Source organism: Accipiter gentilis, chromosome 22, assembly GCF_929443795.1.
Source record: "Accipiter gentilis chromosome 22, bAccGen1.1, whole genome shotgun sequence".
NCBI lineage: Eukaryota > Metazoa > Chordata > Aves > Accipitriformes > Accipitridae > Astur > Astur gentilis.
Genome location: NC_064901.1, coordinates 19,287,346 through 19,303,034, shown reverse-complemented (window position 1 = coordinate 19,303,034; position 15,689 = coordinate 19,287,346). Strand labels below are relative to the sequence as shown.

Sequence of the window (15,689 nt, the reverse complement as noted above, 5' to 3'; positions counted from 1 at the left end):
ACAGAAGTACTTTGTGAAGTGTTGAAGAAACAGGAGTTGGTTGTGTGCCTGGATCTAGGGTTTTCTGAATTTCTAAACAAGGGCAGTAAAGAAATGGTGGTCGTTCTAACGGTTTGCTTTCTTGAAGTATGGCAGGAGCTAGGTGGTAACAAAAACAAAGGGGTTTTTAAGCCTGTGGATAAAAATTGCTTCCTCTAAGTGTGGTTTTACTACTTCAGGTCTCACAGTTGGTAATTCTACGTTACCCATGCTCCTGAGACTAAACATAGGCTAGAGGAGACCTGCTTTTCCAGTGTTACTCCCTGTTTCAGGGTTTTAAGTCACTTGGGTGGCAGCCTGCTCCCTTTTTGTTAAGTCATCTTTAACAAACTCCTCAACTAAGTCAGCTTATGTTGGACTATTGTACCTCTCGTTTACAGAATTTGTTTCCTTCAGGAAAAGAAACTGAAAAGGTGCTTGGGAAAAATCACAGGAAGAAGTGATTTAAGGGCAAAGTATGTGAAGAAGGAAAGTGGGCTGAATGAATGATTTAATGAGTTTAAGATTGCTTTGTAGTTATCTTTATAACTTTTTGTCTCTCTGTGCGGTTTATTGTCTAGAGATGGTTTCCTCTGTGTATGTGTGTAAGGGAGAGAGGACTGATAGTGTTTCTTGCTGCTGACTTGCAGGGGGAGTTGTCCAGATCTTTGGGGTGCTGGGTTGTCGTGGTTTAACCCCAGCCAGCAACTAAGCGCCATGCAGCTGCTCGCTTCCCCCCCTTGCCCCCTCAGTGGGATGGGGGAGAAAAATCAGAAAAAAGTAAAACTTGTGGGTTGAGATAAAGGCAGTTTAATAGGAAAGAAAGGAAGAAAATAATAATGATGATAATAATAAAATGACAATACTACTACTACTATTACTACTACTAGAATTGCAATATACAAAACAAGTGATGCGCTATGCAATTGCTCACTGCTTGCCGACCACTGCCTAGTTAGTTCCCAAGCAGCGATCCCCCCAGGTGAACTCCCCCCAGTTTATATACTGGGCATGACGTCACATGGTATGGAATATCCCTTTGCCCAATTTGGGTCAGCTGTTCTGGCTGTGTCCCCTTCTAGTTTCTTGTGCCCCTCCAGCCTTCCTGCTGGCTGAGCATGAGAAGCTAAAAATCCTTGGCTTAGTATAAACACTACTTAGGAACAACTGAAAACATCAGTGTGTTATCAACATTATTCTCATACTAAATCCAAAACATAACACTATACCAACTGCTAGAAAGAAAATTAACTCTATCCCAGACAAAACCGGGACATGGGTCTAGGCTATAAAACTTGCAAGAAATTTTAACTGTTTGGAAAAGACTAAACCAAGTTCTGCAACCTGAATAGCTATGACTGTGAATGATGATTGCCCCTCCTTTCGTACCAGTTTGCATCTTTGAAGCAGAAAGATGGCCCAGTGGTGCGTACCTGAGTGAGCATAGGTGGGTTTGCTGGAGTTGCCTGTGCCTGTCGCTGAGCAGCAAGTGCAGTGGGGACACTGCATTACTGGTGCAGGACTTTCCCGCTGTACTGGAACAGGAGGAGGTGGCAGCAGGGCTGTTGAGGAGACAATGGAAATCAGTACTTGTGCTGGTCTCTTAAGTTTGTTTACTCAATCTTTGGCCCACGTTCCTGTGTATCGCTTCTGGAGGACATGGTCTTCTTTCTGGCTGACAGGAGAAATCTCTTGGGTGCTCAGTATGCATGTTGACTGACAGATGCGAAGAGCTGCTTAATTCTAGGATGCACGAAGGGCAGATGATGATAAAGACTCTTCTGTAAGAAGCTTATTCCTCAGGGCAGAGGGCAGGGAGGAGTGCAGGAAGGGATTGCCAAGAGCTAGGCAGTGAGCGGTGGCTGGGGGTGGGCAGGAAGCTTGGGTGGCTCCTTCTGTACATCCTGATTGGTTTGGGGAAAAAAGAAATCTTTCATGCTTTCCTTTGATTCGTTTTTAAGCATTCTTTAAAAATATTGTCCCTAGCCTCAAGCAGGAGTGAGATACAGCAATGGTGCAGTGTGGTCCACGCAGTAGATAGCTGCTAGAATTCGGGAGGGAGGTGAGGTTATTCCTAGCTCTGCTGCTGATCTGTTGCACGACCACAATCAAGACATTTTACTTCAGTGTTTCTGTTTTTTTTGCCACCTAGTCCTCTTGTATCTGGTTATAGATTGCAAGCTGTGTGAGAGTACATGTTGCTACCTGCTGTAAGCAGAGGAGGCCTTCATGTTTGTTGGGACTTCTTGCAAGTACTGTGAAACAAATACTAAGTAGTCCAGACAATGTTTAGGGAAAGATTGAATACTAATCTTGTTACCACCTGCCTCCTTCCGTTGGGATGTTGTCTGTGTGATAAATGCTGTGTACTCACTCTGTCCCTCCTGGTGTATTTATTCCAATCTTAGCATCTTTTAAATTGCTGATAAGTGGTTTTTTAAATATAATTTAAATCGGCTTACAACAAAACCATTTTCTAATCCCCTAAGGATGCAAGTATGTACTTTCCCACATAGCATCACTGTAGTCCTAGGGAGATGTGTGCGTGGGAGGACAAGGTTCTAGTCCTGGAGTGGTTCAGGTGTTACAGGCAGGAGCCTTGAGGCAGCAGGAGAGGTGAGCTTTCTGAACTCCTGTGGAGGGGACAGATACCTGCTCTGTGTAAAGAATCTGGGCATAAAAAGGCAAGGCTTTTACATACAGCGAGTCTCTTTAAATCTTTCTTGGGGACTTAAATACACTACTCACAGCTGTCCCCTTCTCCAAAAAAACTGTGTGGTTGCCTTCATGGCAGTGAGGACTGGGTGGGTAGGGACAAGATCTAGAGACACAATTTAGAAGTGGGAGTTGATGACTTTTAGGATGGAACTGCTGTGCAAATGTGGTGGTGGTGGTGAAGGATAAAAATAGATTGATTTGGCATGGGGTGTTATGCGTGAATAAAGAAATCACAAATGAATTATGAGTGTCACCTCAGGCAGGCTGATCAAAAGGCTTTTCTTCATCCTGCACCGCTCTAGCTTGTGTGTTTCTACTCTTGGACTCAAGATCGACCACCAAGTTCCCCCTTCAAGCCTTGTCAAACAGTGCACTGATCAGTTTATACCAAAAGTAAGCCCCAGTGAGAAGAAATGAAGGGGAAGGGAATTGTAACATGGTGCTTTTCTTGAAGCACTGAGATGTAGCTTTCCTTCTCTGGTTCCCCTTGGCGCAGGGTTAGCTGTGGAGAAGGCTTTCTGCGCCCTCTCTTGCAGTCTATCTTGCCTGTGTCCAAGTTTAGTTTGAATGTACGTGTTGTTTATAGAGTTCAGCAGGAGATGATTTAGGATGGAGCTCCTCACGACGGCGGTATCGGTATTAGAAATGCCGTGTTATGGCCCATGTGTTTGACTTCTCTGGAGTCAGGAGTTATGCGGAGCTGCCACGGTTTCCTTGGAGTGGATGCCCATCTCTGATGCGAAGCTGTGGACTTTTAACCGTCAGCTGTTTGTATTTAGGAGCAGGCCCAGTGTGGGGCCGGGGCTGTGGGGAAGGACTTTGACAGAGTCACAGAGGGAGCAGCCTTGCCAGCCCATGCCCACGTCCCCGTTTGGCTCTTTTCCTTGTTCTTGTCACTTGCTTCTCCTGAGTGCTAAAGCCTGGGCGAAACAGAGGGGAAGGAGCCTTTCCTATCTAGGAAGTGATGATTAATGATGATAAACAGTGACCCTTACGCTGAGAGAACCGTTTGTTCCTGCTTGATTTCAAACCCTTATATGAGTAACTGAAATGCTGCCCAAGGGAGCTGTATTTACTTTTTTTTTTTTTTTTTTTACTTCTACTTACTGAAGCACTTTCTTTGCCTATATTCAGGCCCTGTGCATGGATTTGGAGGAGACCAATATATAACACTGCCAGAAAGTCAAAAGTTGCTTCCTTTGATCTCCACTGTTGGGACAGATTGATGGGGGAGCATTGTAAGTCCTCACTTGCACCTAATCCTCTTACAGATAGTTTTCCATGCAGGGGAAGGTGAATTGGTTTCTTTTTCTACTATGAAGAAAAAAAATCACTGGACAAATTGCCTATGTGGGAGGGCAGAAGCACCCCCAGCATAAAGCCTGCTTTCTTGCCTGCTCTCCTTCATTGTGAAAAAGTGATGCACATCTGCAAATTGGAAAAATCTGTTCCTTGTAAAAAAGTGATCCTGCACAATTCCAGGTACCGAGAGCTCAAGGAATGGCTTCTTTGACGCCTGCCCACACAGGATATGTCTCTCTGCTGTGTCCTGTAGGGCTCGCCTGCCTGTGGAGCTGGTCAGATTGACTCCATGTGCAGATGCTTAGTCTGGAATAAATCAGGATTGACTCTTTATGTGCCAGCAAACCTGTAACCTGTTTGATGTCACTTTTTCTTTTTTAAAAATATACATTCACCGCACAATCTTCACAAACATTGCTTACATCAACAAAAAGAATTCCCCACACCAAAGTCAGAATAGCATTATCACAACACTGACAAAGGTGGACAATTTACACACACTCCACCCCTTGTCACTTCACCACATTTGTATCTCTGAAGCTCAGATATTCTGAAAGTTTTGTGAGATCTCATGAAAATCTGAGTTGGGGCTGCTTTTGTGGTGAGAATGATGACTGAATGGGAGAAGGAGGAGAAGTTGCTGCTTGCCATGTCTCTAGCAAGGGTTGATAAGGTTACATGTGCCTCTTCTCACCCCTGCAGTATTTTAGAAGAAATTGGACCTTGGTGTGGGGGTGGGGAAGAGAAAATTGGTGTTAAGTGAAGAAACAGAAGGTAATTATTTAATGATGGCTAGGTCATGCTGCAGAAGCTGGTAGGAAATTAACCCTCTATATACCCTCTTTTGCAGGCCACAGGACACTTGCAGATGTGTGCTGCTGTCAGTTCTGAGTTCCCTCACTATGGTTCCTGGTAGAGGTGCTTTTAATAGCCTCCCACCCACTTCCCTGGGGCTATGCAATGATATTTATGGCCTCCCTGGGACTGCCTTACTCCAGGTGCATGAAGAAGGCAGCAGAGTGCAGATTCAGCACGTAGCCCTTGACAGCTGGGGCTGATGGGTCAGGAATGCAGTCCTGACAGCTGGAATCGGTCTGAAAGCAGCTAGCATGGTGGGGAGGCCAGGAGGGGAGAGCAGGCAAGAGAGGCTGTGTGGAGAGATGGACAAACGCACGCATGCTGTGTGCAGGCGCGTGTGGGAAGACAGCCTGCAGGGACCCTGGGTTGCTCATGTTCCCTTTCTTCCACCTCCGTCCCTGTTTTGTTCCTTGTTCTCTCAACTGCCTGGATAATTTTTAATAGATGTGTGCACACCCCTGTGCAACCGTTGTAGTGACACCTGGCAGAGCCATTAGAGCTGAGGCTCAGCATTTCCATCAGAACACCCCCCCCAATCCCACCTCTGCCTTTTTGCAGGTTTACAAACGTAATGCTTCCCATAACTCAGTGATTCAAAACCTTTGGGCAAGTCGGTTTCTACCCTTGCCACTCTTATGCCAAGGTGCGTCATTCATAATTTGTGTTGTGGGAGATTGTTCCCTGATGTTCTTAAAGTGGTTATCTTGAAATCAAATTGCCTAGAAATGGCAACTGCTTGTTGCAGATGATGATGTTCCGGTCAGGTGTTTGGGGTTTCTTTGTTTTAAGTTGATTAAAATGTGAGGCCTTGTTCAGTGGTCAGACATAGCTCTGAAGCCTTTCAGCCCATGAATGCTGCTTCAAATTGAGCATTGGTTGGAAACACCTTGAAATGTTGCAACAAGTCTGGGTGGTGGATTGCATGAAACAAACCAGTTTGATGGTCTTGGAGTAGTTTCTAGAGGGTCAGTTAGGCAATTGGTATGAGTCTGCAATGATGGCAGTGAGCAAGGCTTGTGAGACACTGTGAGAGACATGGAGACTGCTCTGTCAAGGCAGAGATTCTGAATTGGTCGTGTGTTGGAGCTTGGCTTACTACTGTTGCTTTTGCAGGTGGAATATTTCCAGTCTCCAGGTTTGTCAAGACAGTACTCTTTGCTAGCACTGGATGCTGAGGTACAGAAGGCTCAGGCTGGAGAGGATAGAAAAGCCTTTTAAAAAAAATGGTTATTAAAAAAAAAATTAACAAGTGCATATTCTTTGTGCACATACAAAAACAAGGGGAGGCATTGGGTAGGTGAAGGACGGAAACCAACTGTGGAGCTGAGTGGTTTTGTTGTTTGTGTGCTCTTCTAAGTCAAACATCCCCTGCAGTTAATTCCATCCACCCGTCTTCAGCCCTCCCCCTGCCAGACCAACAACAAAAACCCCAACTCCTGAAAAAACAAACAGGCAGAGGAACGTGGGCCAAAGCCAGACCTTTGCATGTCAAGCTCAAGTGCAAAATGAGTATTTCACAGCTTTGTTTTAAAGCCCTGAAATGAAGGCTTTGAAAGCCCCTTAAGTAGAATAGTATACTGTAATTAGTGTTCTGTGTTTAATGTGCCAAACGAAGCACAGCAGAGCTAAATGTAAAACTTCAAGCCTTTGTTTTTCTGCAGCAGTAACAGGAGATCAGACAGCATGTTCAGACGGTGGATTAGAGCCTACAACTCGTGTGCTGGTCCCTGGAGGTTAAACGTGCTTTTTTTGCAGTGAGGCTCAGGGGCAGCAGGAGAGATGTACAAACAGGGCCAGCTGTGAAATTTGGTGGTCTCTATCAAATTTCACTTATGTAAGAAGCAGACAGCTATTTCTTAAATGCTGATGCTGACAATGTACAGCTACGATGCATTTTCACGTATTGGATGCCAGAGTGCATTGATAGGACTTTGCTGTGTTGCAGCACAGAAAGAGTTGGAGTGGGCAGCAGTGCTGAAAACTCTGGGAGCACGATATAGGGAGACAGACGTGAAAACCACAGTGCTGTTATGAAACTCCAACTGATGTTGGAGCTCCCTGCGTCAGTGTATTGCTGGCACTGGAGAGTATTGGGGTCTCAAGTCGAGCTGTAGAAGCACTATTTTTAAGGCGAAAGAACAGATGATTATGTAGCCACTCCTCACACAGGATGGTAACTGATTACTTGATATGCTAGGGAAGGCTTTCCAAAGTAACCCTCATGGGTTATGTGTCTCTGGGATTTCTGTGTCCACTGCTTTCTCAGGAGTGTGTGCCTTTGCACATACATTATTAATATGACCACATGCAGGCAGGAGAGGGATGAGGGCAGGCATATTGTGCAGTAGATGATAGATGAACTCTGATGGATGTTGTCTTTTCATGCTGACTTTATGCTGCTAGTTAATTAAATGGATTCAAACGTTAACTGTGTTAGACACAGGCCCATGGGAAGGCTTTTAAAATAGAACTTATCTGCGTGTGGACTTTTATTGAAGTAGCCATTCTTCTACTGAGTGGAATAATTTTGCTGCAAGAACTCCCTCTGAGGATGCTCTTGTTCGTGAATAAGTGCTCACAAAGGCATGGAGAGGAAGGGGGAAGTTGAAATCAAACTGTTGATTCAATAATAGGATTTCCCTTTGCATAGGGGAGCAGAGAGGAGAGAATGGGGGATAAGTTTCTGAGTACAAAGCAGCAGGAGTTCTTATCCGTGACTTTGAGCAGGGTGACCTCCTTGCTGCTGCCTGTAACTGATCTTAGATGTCAAAAAGGCAGATCTAGTGTAGGTTATTAATGGGGAAAAAAGGAATGGAGAACAAAACAGAAGACTCTTATTATTCTGCTTTGTAAACAGTTGCTGTGACCACACCTTGAAAGCTGTATGTAGTCTTGGTGTTTCCTTTTCATCTCAGGAAGGATATAGTGGACCTGGAAGGTGGTTCACAGAAGAGCATCAGAGCTGATCAAAGATATGAAATGAGTTTCAGGAGAGCCATAAACTGAGTAAGTGAAGACTCTTGTACTTGGAACACAGATTATTTGGGGTGATAGCATAGGTCCTTACGAAATCATGAGCCACCTAAAGATGGTAAGTGGGGACTGACTATTCACTCTCTCTTCCTGTACAAGAACTAGGGCACATCAAATGAAACTAATAGAAGTGAGGTTTAAAACAAGCAATGAAAGATGGTCCTTCTTGCAACACATATCAGACCGGTGGAGTTTCTTGCTAAAAGATATTGTGAATGCGAAGCTGTTATAGACATAGTGGGTAAGTTCATGGTAAAGAACTCTACTGAAATAGATTAAAAACTGCGAATATCTGTTTTGAGACTGGGAGATTGACAGGAGCTGAGAGGATCAAATTTGCTTTCCTTGCTCTTAAACTTTGCCCATGTATTTGTTTATGATACTGTTTTTCCTGACTTTTCTCCTTCACAAAGGGAAACAGGACTGAGGGCTAGATACCAGTGTCTGATCCAAAATGGCCAATCTCATGAAGTCCGGAACAGACACATCTGCTTACTGGACATGTTTTTCTCAGGCTGTAGTCTCCTGCCTAATGCTGTAGGTACTGGGACAGATGGGCAGCCCTCTACAGTAACACCAGTTTTCTCCCCTCAGTGGTGCTTTTGAGCACTGGAGAGTTGCATGTGTCTTCTCAAATGCTTTGCTGCTTTATTTCCATGCTTAAATAAATTGTGTTTTTAGAGAATGATGAGTTTTTGGGCCCAGAAGAGAACGTGGATAGTATTAGAAGGCAGGAAGTGAGGTGATCAAGTAAGAAAACTTTAATTTCTTGAGCATATGAGTATGGGGAAGAGGGGCTGAAATACTACTGAACACCTACATAGTCTTTTGCTGGCCTGGGGAGGATGATGGGGTAAATAGCAGCATCATTCAGCCTACAGTTGCAACTCTTAGAGAGATGCCTGGTATTAAAAATGGCTTTCTCCTGAAATTTTCTTTTCCTCTCGTTCTTTAAGATGAAGCCAGACTGCAGAAGTCTGCTGGTGGGCAAGCAGGCATAGACACAGGAGCTCCTACCCATGAGCGGTGGCTCAGTAGTAAAACAGCACAGCTGTGGGGAGAGCACCTGTGAGCTCAGGTCAGGCAGGACTGTCACTGGGACTAGGTTGTCCCCTTTGGCACCCATTTAGGTGGAAATTATTACTGTGCTGTGTGTGTTTACTACTGCTTTCTAGCAGCATGCTACCTAGTTGTGCAGGCCACAGTGCCTCCTGTACCTCCTGTGTGGCTTTGTAGTGTAGATGGTCCCAAAGGCATGCAAACGATGGGAAGGAGGGAGATGTTTGCAGGGGGTTGAAGTTGGGCTGATCCTTCAAGGATCTCTGTGTTGTCCTTTTAGCATGCGGAAACAATTGCTCATGGTATCTTCCTCAAAACAACAGAAAGAGCTCATGTAAGTACAAAACGCACTCTCTGAGAGCTGGGAGCAGCTAGTTGTGCATCTTCTTTCCTGAAAATACAAACAAGGCTGGCAGGGGCTGTTTAGACCAGCCTTCCCGAAAGGATTATCTGCACCTCAGTAGTAAGGCAGAGGTGGCATGCCTTTGTCGTGCAAGTGTGGGCTTTCCCCTCCTGCTGCATGGAATCGTGCCCGAGAGGAGCAAGGGCTGCTCTCAGTTGTGCCCACTGACTTCCAGGCGGGACTGGGCTGCGGCAAGGCCCCTCTCCCTGGGAAGGCCTGGCTGCCATGAATACCTGTCAGTACCTCAAGTCCTGCAATTCAGGACTCTGCTGGTCTTGTCCTACCAGGTGTGGGAACTGTCTGATGATCTGGGGATCTGATGTGGAAGGAGCAGGGTAAGTGATCTGCTTAGGCACTAAAATTTCTTTACACGTTTGTGCAACTCTGAGCAGCCAAATTTAGATTTAAGCCTGTAAAACAGGTGAATATCAGGTTTTGCAAGGCACGTGTTAGCTGCACAGCTGATTCTGTTTTTGGTGCCTAAGAGTGTGTATTGAGCCTCCAAATTTGAAAAAAAGTTGACCTTAAAAGAATGGAGATGGGGTGGTTACGGTTAGCATAGTGGCAACGCAAAGTGAGCTGCAGAAGCACGTTGTGTGTGGATTGATTTGATAACACTCGCAAATCACGTAGAGAACCTTGACTGAAAGTGCCAAATACTATTAATAGAAGCCTCAAGATGAAGTAACAAATGTGCATAGCCGGTCTCCTCTCTGTGCCTCTAATTTAGGCGCACAAAATGACAGGTTTAATCTTGCAGTTGTTCCCAGGCTTGGATGAGGGTGGTGAGGTGGCCCATTGATTGCATGTGAAGGCCTGAGCAAGCAGTGACATGTCTGATGGCTGTGGGAAGCAAATTGGACCAACGTGGGAGCCATTGGTAACAAACATGGTGCCTCAGATCTGGAGAGGGACTCTCCAGGTCCAGTGGTTACCTCGGATCAGACCTGGAAAGGTGTGTCAGGGAATTTGTTTCTGAGTCAGATGTGCTGAAGCACCACCAGGGAGACATGGCAGTGGTTATGGCTGTGTAGGACTGGGAGACTGCACTTGCCACATAAGGAAGTGGGTTCCTACCTTGTTGTAAGTCGTAACTTCAGAAGTGGGGTGATGGCAGACCTGTATCAACAAATTTGCCCTTTGCTGACAAATCTTAATTCCAGATTAGGAAGTTAAAATTGGTTTACTTCAGCCCTAATTAACTATATTTATAATTTCTTTGTTTTAGCTGGCAAGTTAAGAGGAATCCAGTTTATATTGCGTTGTTGCCTATTGTGTTTTCTCTGAAATGTTTTTCATTCTTCTGTTAAGTTTTGTGACAAGTGACTTGACTATCTCTTGCCCTAATGTCACCTAGTTTGGAGGTTGGTCATGGGGATAAAGCTGTGGTGCATTGTGGGCAGGGTGGTGGGAGTGGAGCTTGCAAGTGTCAAAATTTGTGCGTACACCTTTTTGAAGCAAGTTGTTTTTAATACTCAAGGATTATCATGTGGAGGTTTTGTAAGAGCATCCGTTGGGTAGGCTCATGGGGTTGCCCTTCAGATTCTTTGCATTAGGAAGGTTTTAAATCTAAGACTAGGAGCAAAAGAGGGGGAGTCTTTTTCAGAAAGTTGGTTATGAGTCTCTGGACACAGGTATCTGTTTCTATGGCACTAGGTCTATCTATACCAGTAGTATGGCCTTGATAGTCGTCTTTTTCTAATGGAATGAGTGATCTGTTGGAGGCCAGAAGATGCTCAGCGGTAGTAGAAAAATTGGACCCAAAGACTAAGCTAGTCCTTTTGTGTCAAGCTGTGTGCAGACCATAGGAGAAAGGTAGACTTTCCACCTCCTAGCATTGCACAAATAGTCTACTGGCAGAGCAGCATGGGGCCTCCACAGGCACTAAAGTGAGAGAGGAAGCTGGAGCAAGTGTGACATTTTGCTGTTGGTGCGGTGAGGGTGCCAAGGTAAGTCAGTGCTCTCGTTCGGTTTATTTCCCTCTTAGAGACTAGGAAGGGGGGAGATTTTTCCACACTGAGTACAGGGTGGGTTTTGGAGGTGCAGCTGGATTGATCTAGTTGCCAGTGGAAGGAGACAGTTTTCTTTTCCCTGGCTTTGAGCATCCTGTGGCTTCACCAGACTGGCAAACAGAGAGGAAAAACTACAACGTGTTTTTCTGCTGGTTTTCCCTGCTGGTCAGGCAACTGCTGTGCCAGTGCTGGTGTGAGGGAAATGGTGGGGGGTATCACTGGGCTGAGTGGGATGAGGAAGGAACTGTCTCCTCCAGAGCAGGCAGCTGTGAGATCCGCTCAGCTCTGGCATAAGACTGCACACTGAGAGGCTCGATATACATCCTTGCAGAGCAAAAATTTACCTATTGGTGAAAGTAGGTTGCTGAATTGCTGCTGAATAGCTGCATAGCCAAGGTCAAGTAGTGCCTTTTAGGGTAGTTGCAATTACAGCCAGCCTGAGCTAAAGCCTGTGCTGAGCAGCGTAAGCACAGCATTGCTAAACTGATGTTTGCTGTCAACATCAAGTAACTGGTGCCTTATCTAGATTGGAGCACTTGAATGGCACATGTCTCTTCCACTTCCTCCTTCACTGTCAAGAATGCAGTTTCTATAGGAATTTAAACCTCCCAGTTTGATGGGTTGGGAACTGCTGATACAAGCTAGAATGTCAGCAGTAGAAGCATTGAGTTCTTTTTTCTTGAGTTCATCTTTCATTTGTGAGGCTGCTTTAAAAATAAATGTGTTCTGAAGTATTGTCATCGAGCCTGGAAGAGTGGATATCCTCCTAGCCTCCCTCACTCCTACCCCCTTCCCCCCCTTCCCCCCCCCCCCCAACATTTTTGTTCCAGCTTAATGTTGGAACAAAACTATTTCCTTTTGTTACCGGTGGATTCGTAAATGGATTTTAAATTGTACGTTCTTCTACTAAACAAAAATCCAGTGGATTTTTGTAAAAGCCATGTTGCCAGAAATACTAATTTTGCTAGGGAAGGGGACAATTTGGTGTCCTCTCATACTGTCTCAAAGTATCTGGGGTATGTTATTACTAAAAGGGAAAAAAAGACAAAGTTGTTCCAGTGACTGGGATATGAAATCTTCCATGTTCCATGTCACTGGTTTGAAGGCAGGCCAAATTTGAACTAGTTAAAGCATGGATGGCTCACTTTAAGTGGTGGCACCTCAGCCCTGCTTTACCTGTTGAAACAAGGTGGTTCTCTGTGTGGGGTTACTTCTGTCACTGTCTCTAGTAACCTGGGCCATGAGCTCAGTGACACCTTGTTTCTTCACCCTATAGCTGAACTCCTCAGGTCTGGTAAGCTGTGTGATCAGGGTGGCGTGGGGAACCTGCCCTGCCCCTGCCTTTTGTGCACCATATTGGTATAAATACAAGATGTTAGTTTTCAGGGCAGCTATTAAAGACAGTAGTAATTATTACAATAGTAACTTCTTATACCATGTCCATGCCCTTAAGGCATTAACCATATACAACTTAGATGATGATAATTAAAAACAGAAGACCGTGACCCATTAAAATCCATGAGTTTGGCAGGGACAGCATGGCTGAGGAGGAACGTACGCATCAAATATATAATAAATAAAATCAAGCTGTGCAAATGTAAAGGAAAGAGAATACTTTTGTGTCGGTCAAAACAACCCCAGGGCTGAGAACTGGTTTGTGCTCAGAGGTTGAGTCCTTTCATGCCACAGACCAAATTTTGTGCAGTGTAATCCCACTGCAACCTTTTGCTTTGGGGTAATTGCTAAATTCTGATGCTTTCTCTGCCAGGGAGTGCTCCCCAAAATATTGTGTCGTGTCTGTCTGTCCCCCTCCCTTCCCCTTTTGTTTTTGCTTTTCCCGGCTTCTTGCCACAGAGGCATGGCTATGAATCTTTGTACCTTCCAAGTAGCTCTTCCTAGCTGCGTTTCTTTTATTTTCCTAAAAATAGGTGTGGGAGATTTGCTCAGGGGACAAAGCAAGCATTTTGGATTATGGTCTCTTGCATGGGTCATTGGTATGCGGGCTTGCGAACCCAGTCATGTAAGCTGTTCTGTCTTTCGAGATTCCTGGGGAGGGATGCCCTGGTCCGCTGGATGTGATTTCCAATTCAAGCAATGTGGGGAAAAAATGAGTATTCAGTTCCTAGAAATACAGGGCTGGGACCAGGCTAAAACACCTGCCACTGGATGGAGGAAATAAAGAGAACGGGTCAACCTGGAAACAATTTTTGGGAAAGAGCTCTGAAGAAACTGGTTTGCTGCTCTTGCTGGGAGGATGGGAATCGCTGGGCAGTGAATGTGCATTCCAGCTTCTCACCAATACTATCTGCTGCTTGCAATCCTCTGTCTTTGCAATGCTTTTCAATGCTCTGGCACAGACAAAGTAATCAGTGGATTGATAACTCCTCTGCACCCCAGCAGTATTTTACTGTGCTTATGTTGAAAACTGAGTAGGGTTGCTTCTGTACCTGGGTGCTTGTCAGTGAATTTTAAGGTTTTGTGATTTGGGAATCACATTTTAAGGGGATTCTTTTCAGTGCCAGCATGAACCAGACGATCAGCATCTGTTTATGGGTCCATATGAACTGCACTCTTATTTCATATTACTTCTTGTTTTGTTTTTTCACATGCACTAGGTGACTTTGGAGAAGGTGTTGGGGATAACTGTGTCGGGAGGCAGAGGATTAGCCTGCGACCCCAGAACTGGCCTCGTTGCTTATCCAGCAGGGTGAGTCACTAACCACATTCTTCAAAGCTAAGATAAACCAGGACTGAAGTATCAGCATAAAGATTCAGGGTGTTTCTGCTATGGTCTTCTATAGGGAGGCTATTTACCATTCTTTGAGAATGATGAGACTCAGCACTGTTAGTGTAACTGGCAAGGGAGAGGGGTTGCATTTTACCTGTCCAGTTTCAATGGGATCCCTTTTACTAGAACCCCTCTTCCTCTTCTTTCTCTAAGCTGGGTGTTAAATTGTGGGCTTTTTAAACTATGCTCTGTAGTGTGGTGAACTTGCACATAACTCCATGCGATGCTCAAGCCAGCAAGTACCTAATGGAGCAGGTGATGAATTGACAAAAGCCTGAATTGACAATGAATTGACAAAAGCCTTCTTGTATATGCCCTGCAATTTATGACTTACCGTGTTCCTCATCCAAATGCAGAGAAAGATTTCAGGCTGACAGCCCCTTGCATGTGGGTTCTCTGGATTGCAACACCTCTATCAACTGTAGTCTAAGTCCAAATAGAGATATCCAGAAGGAGACTGATGGACAGCAAAATTGTTACCTAGAAGGAGATAGCTGAGGGCTGGAGAAGTGGCTTTGTGAGTTGCGTGTTTAGCAAAATCATAGACATCTGGGCGCAGATCCTGATCTTGCTGAAGGTAGAGCTCACCCAAAGGCACGTGTCCATGGAGGAGCAGAGCATGTCATTGTTACTGATCTGTGGGATGGGACTTGTCTGTAAGAATGAAGCCCCTGAAAATTTTTGAAGGGACTGTGAAAGAGGCAGGTAGAGGTCTCATAACAGATGGCATTTTGAAAAGCTGGGGAGGAAAAACATTATACCCTGCTAGTGGAAGTGTGGCTGTTGAGATGGGATATGTGTATGACTTGGATGAAAAGATGATACTGTAGTGGGAATAGATTGGGAAGACAGAAGAGTGACTCTTCAGGAAAAGCCTTCACCGCCTAATGAGCACTATGTGGGGTTCCAAGTGGCTGGGTTGCAGAAGTCCATATGAGGTTGGCTCTTCCTCTCACCTAGTTTATTCTGCTGGTCAGCACGCTAAAGGAGAAGAGGAAGGGCAGTATCTCCAAGACATGAAGGACATCTCTTAAGACATGAAAGCTGGAATTAGAAGAAGGGAACTTTCACAACAATTGTAGGTGACATTTGCAAGTGTACAAGAAACAGGCTAGCAAGGCTTAACGATTCTGCGTTTGTGGCCAAAATGAGAGATGAGGGTCAGTAAAACTGGCTAGAAATTTTTGCCCATCCTGGTGATATCCTAGTTCACAGAATCACAGAATCATTGTGGTTGGGAGGAACCTCTTGAGATCACCTAGACCAACCCCCATGCTCAAGCAAGGTCACCTAGAGCAGGTTGCCCAGAACCATGGCCAGGCAGCTTTTGAATATCTCCAAAGATGGAGACTCCACAAACTCTCTGGGCAGCATGTTCCAGTGTTTGCCTACTCTCACAGTAACAAAACAAAAGTGGAATGTTTGGTTTTTTCTTTTCTTTTTCATTTCTGTTCAAATGGAATTTCCTGTGTTTTAATTTCTGCCCATTGCCTCTTTT

The 15,689-nt window shown here is 45.0% G+C and overlaps 1 protein-coding gene across 6 annotated transcripts in view; it reads left to right on the top strand.

The window, feature by feature from the left end:
- The window catches only part of MAPKBP1 (mitogen-activated protein kinase binding protein 1), a 108,459-nt gene that overhangs the window by 16,814 nt on the left and 75,956 nt on the right, over positions 1-15,689 (top strand). For all 6 annotated transcript variants that reach the window (XM_049825416.1, XM_049825412.1, XM_049825413.1 and 3 more), the window contains exon 3: positions 14,019-14,110. In XM_049825416.1, coding sequence (XP_049681373.1) covers positions 14,019-14,110 — 92 coding nt within the window. The remainder of the gene's footprint in view (positions 1-14,018; positions 14,111-15,689) is intronic.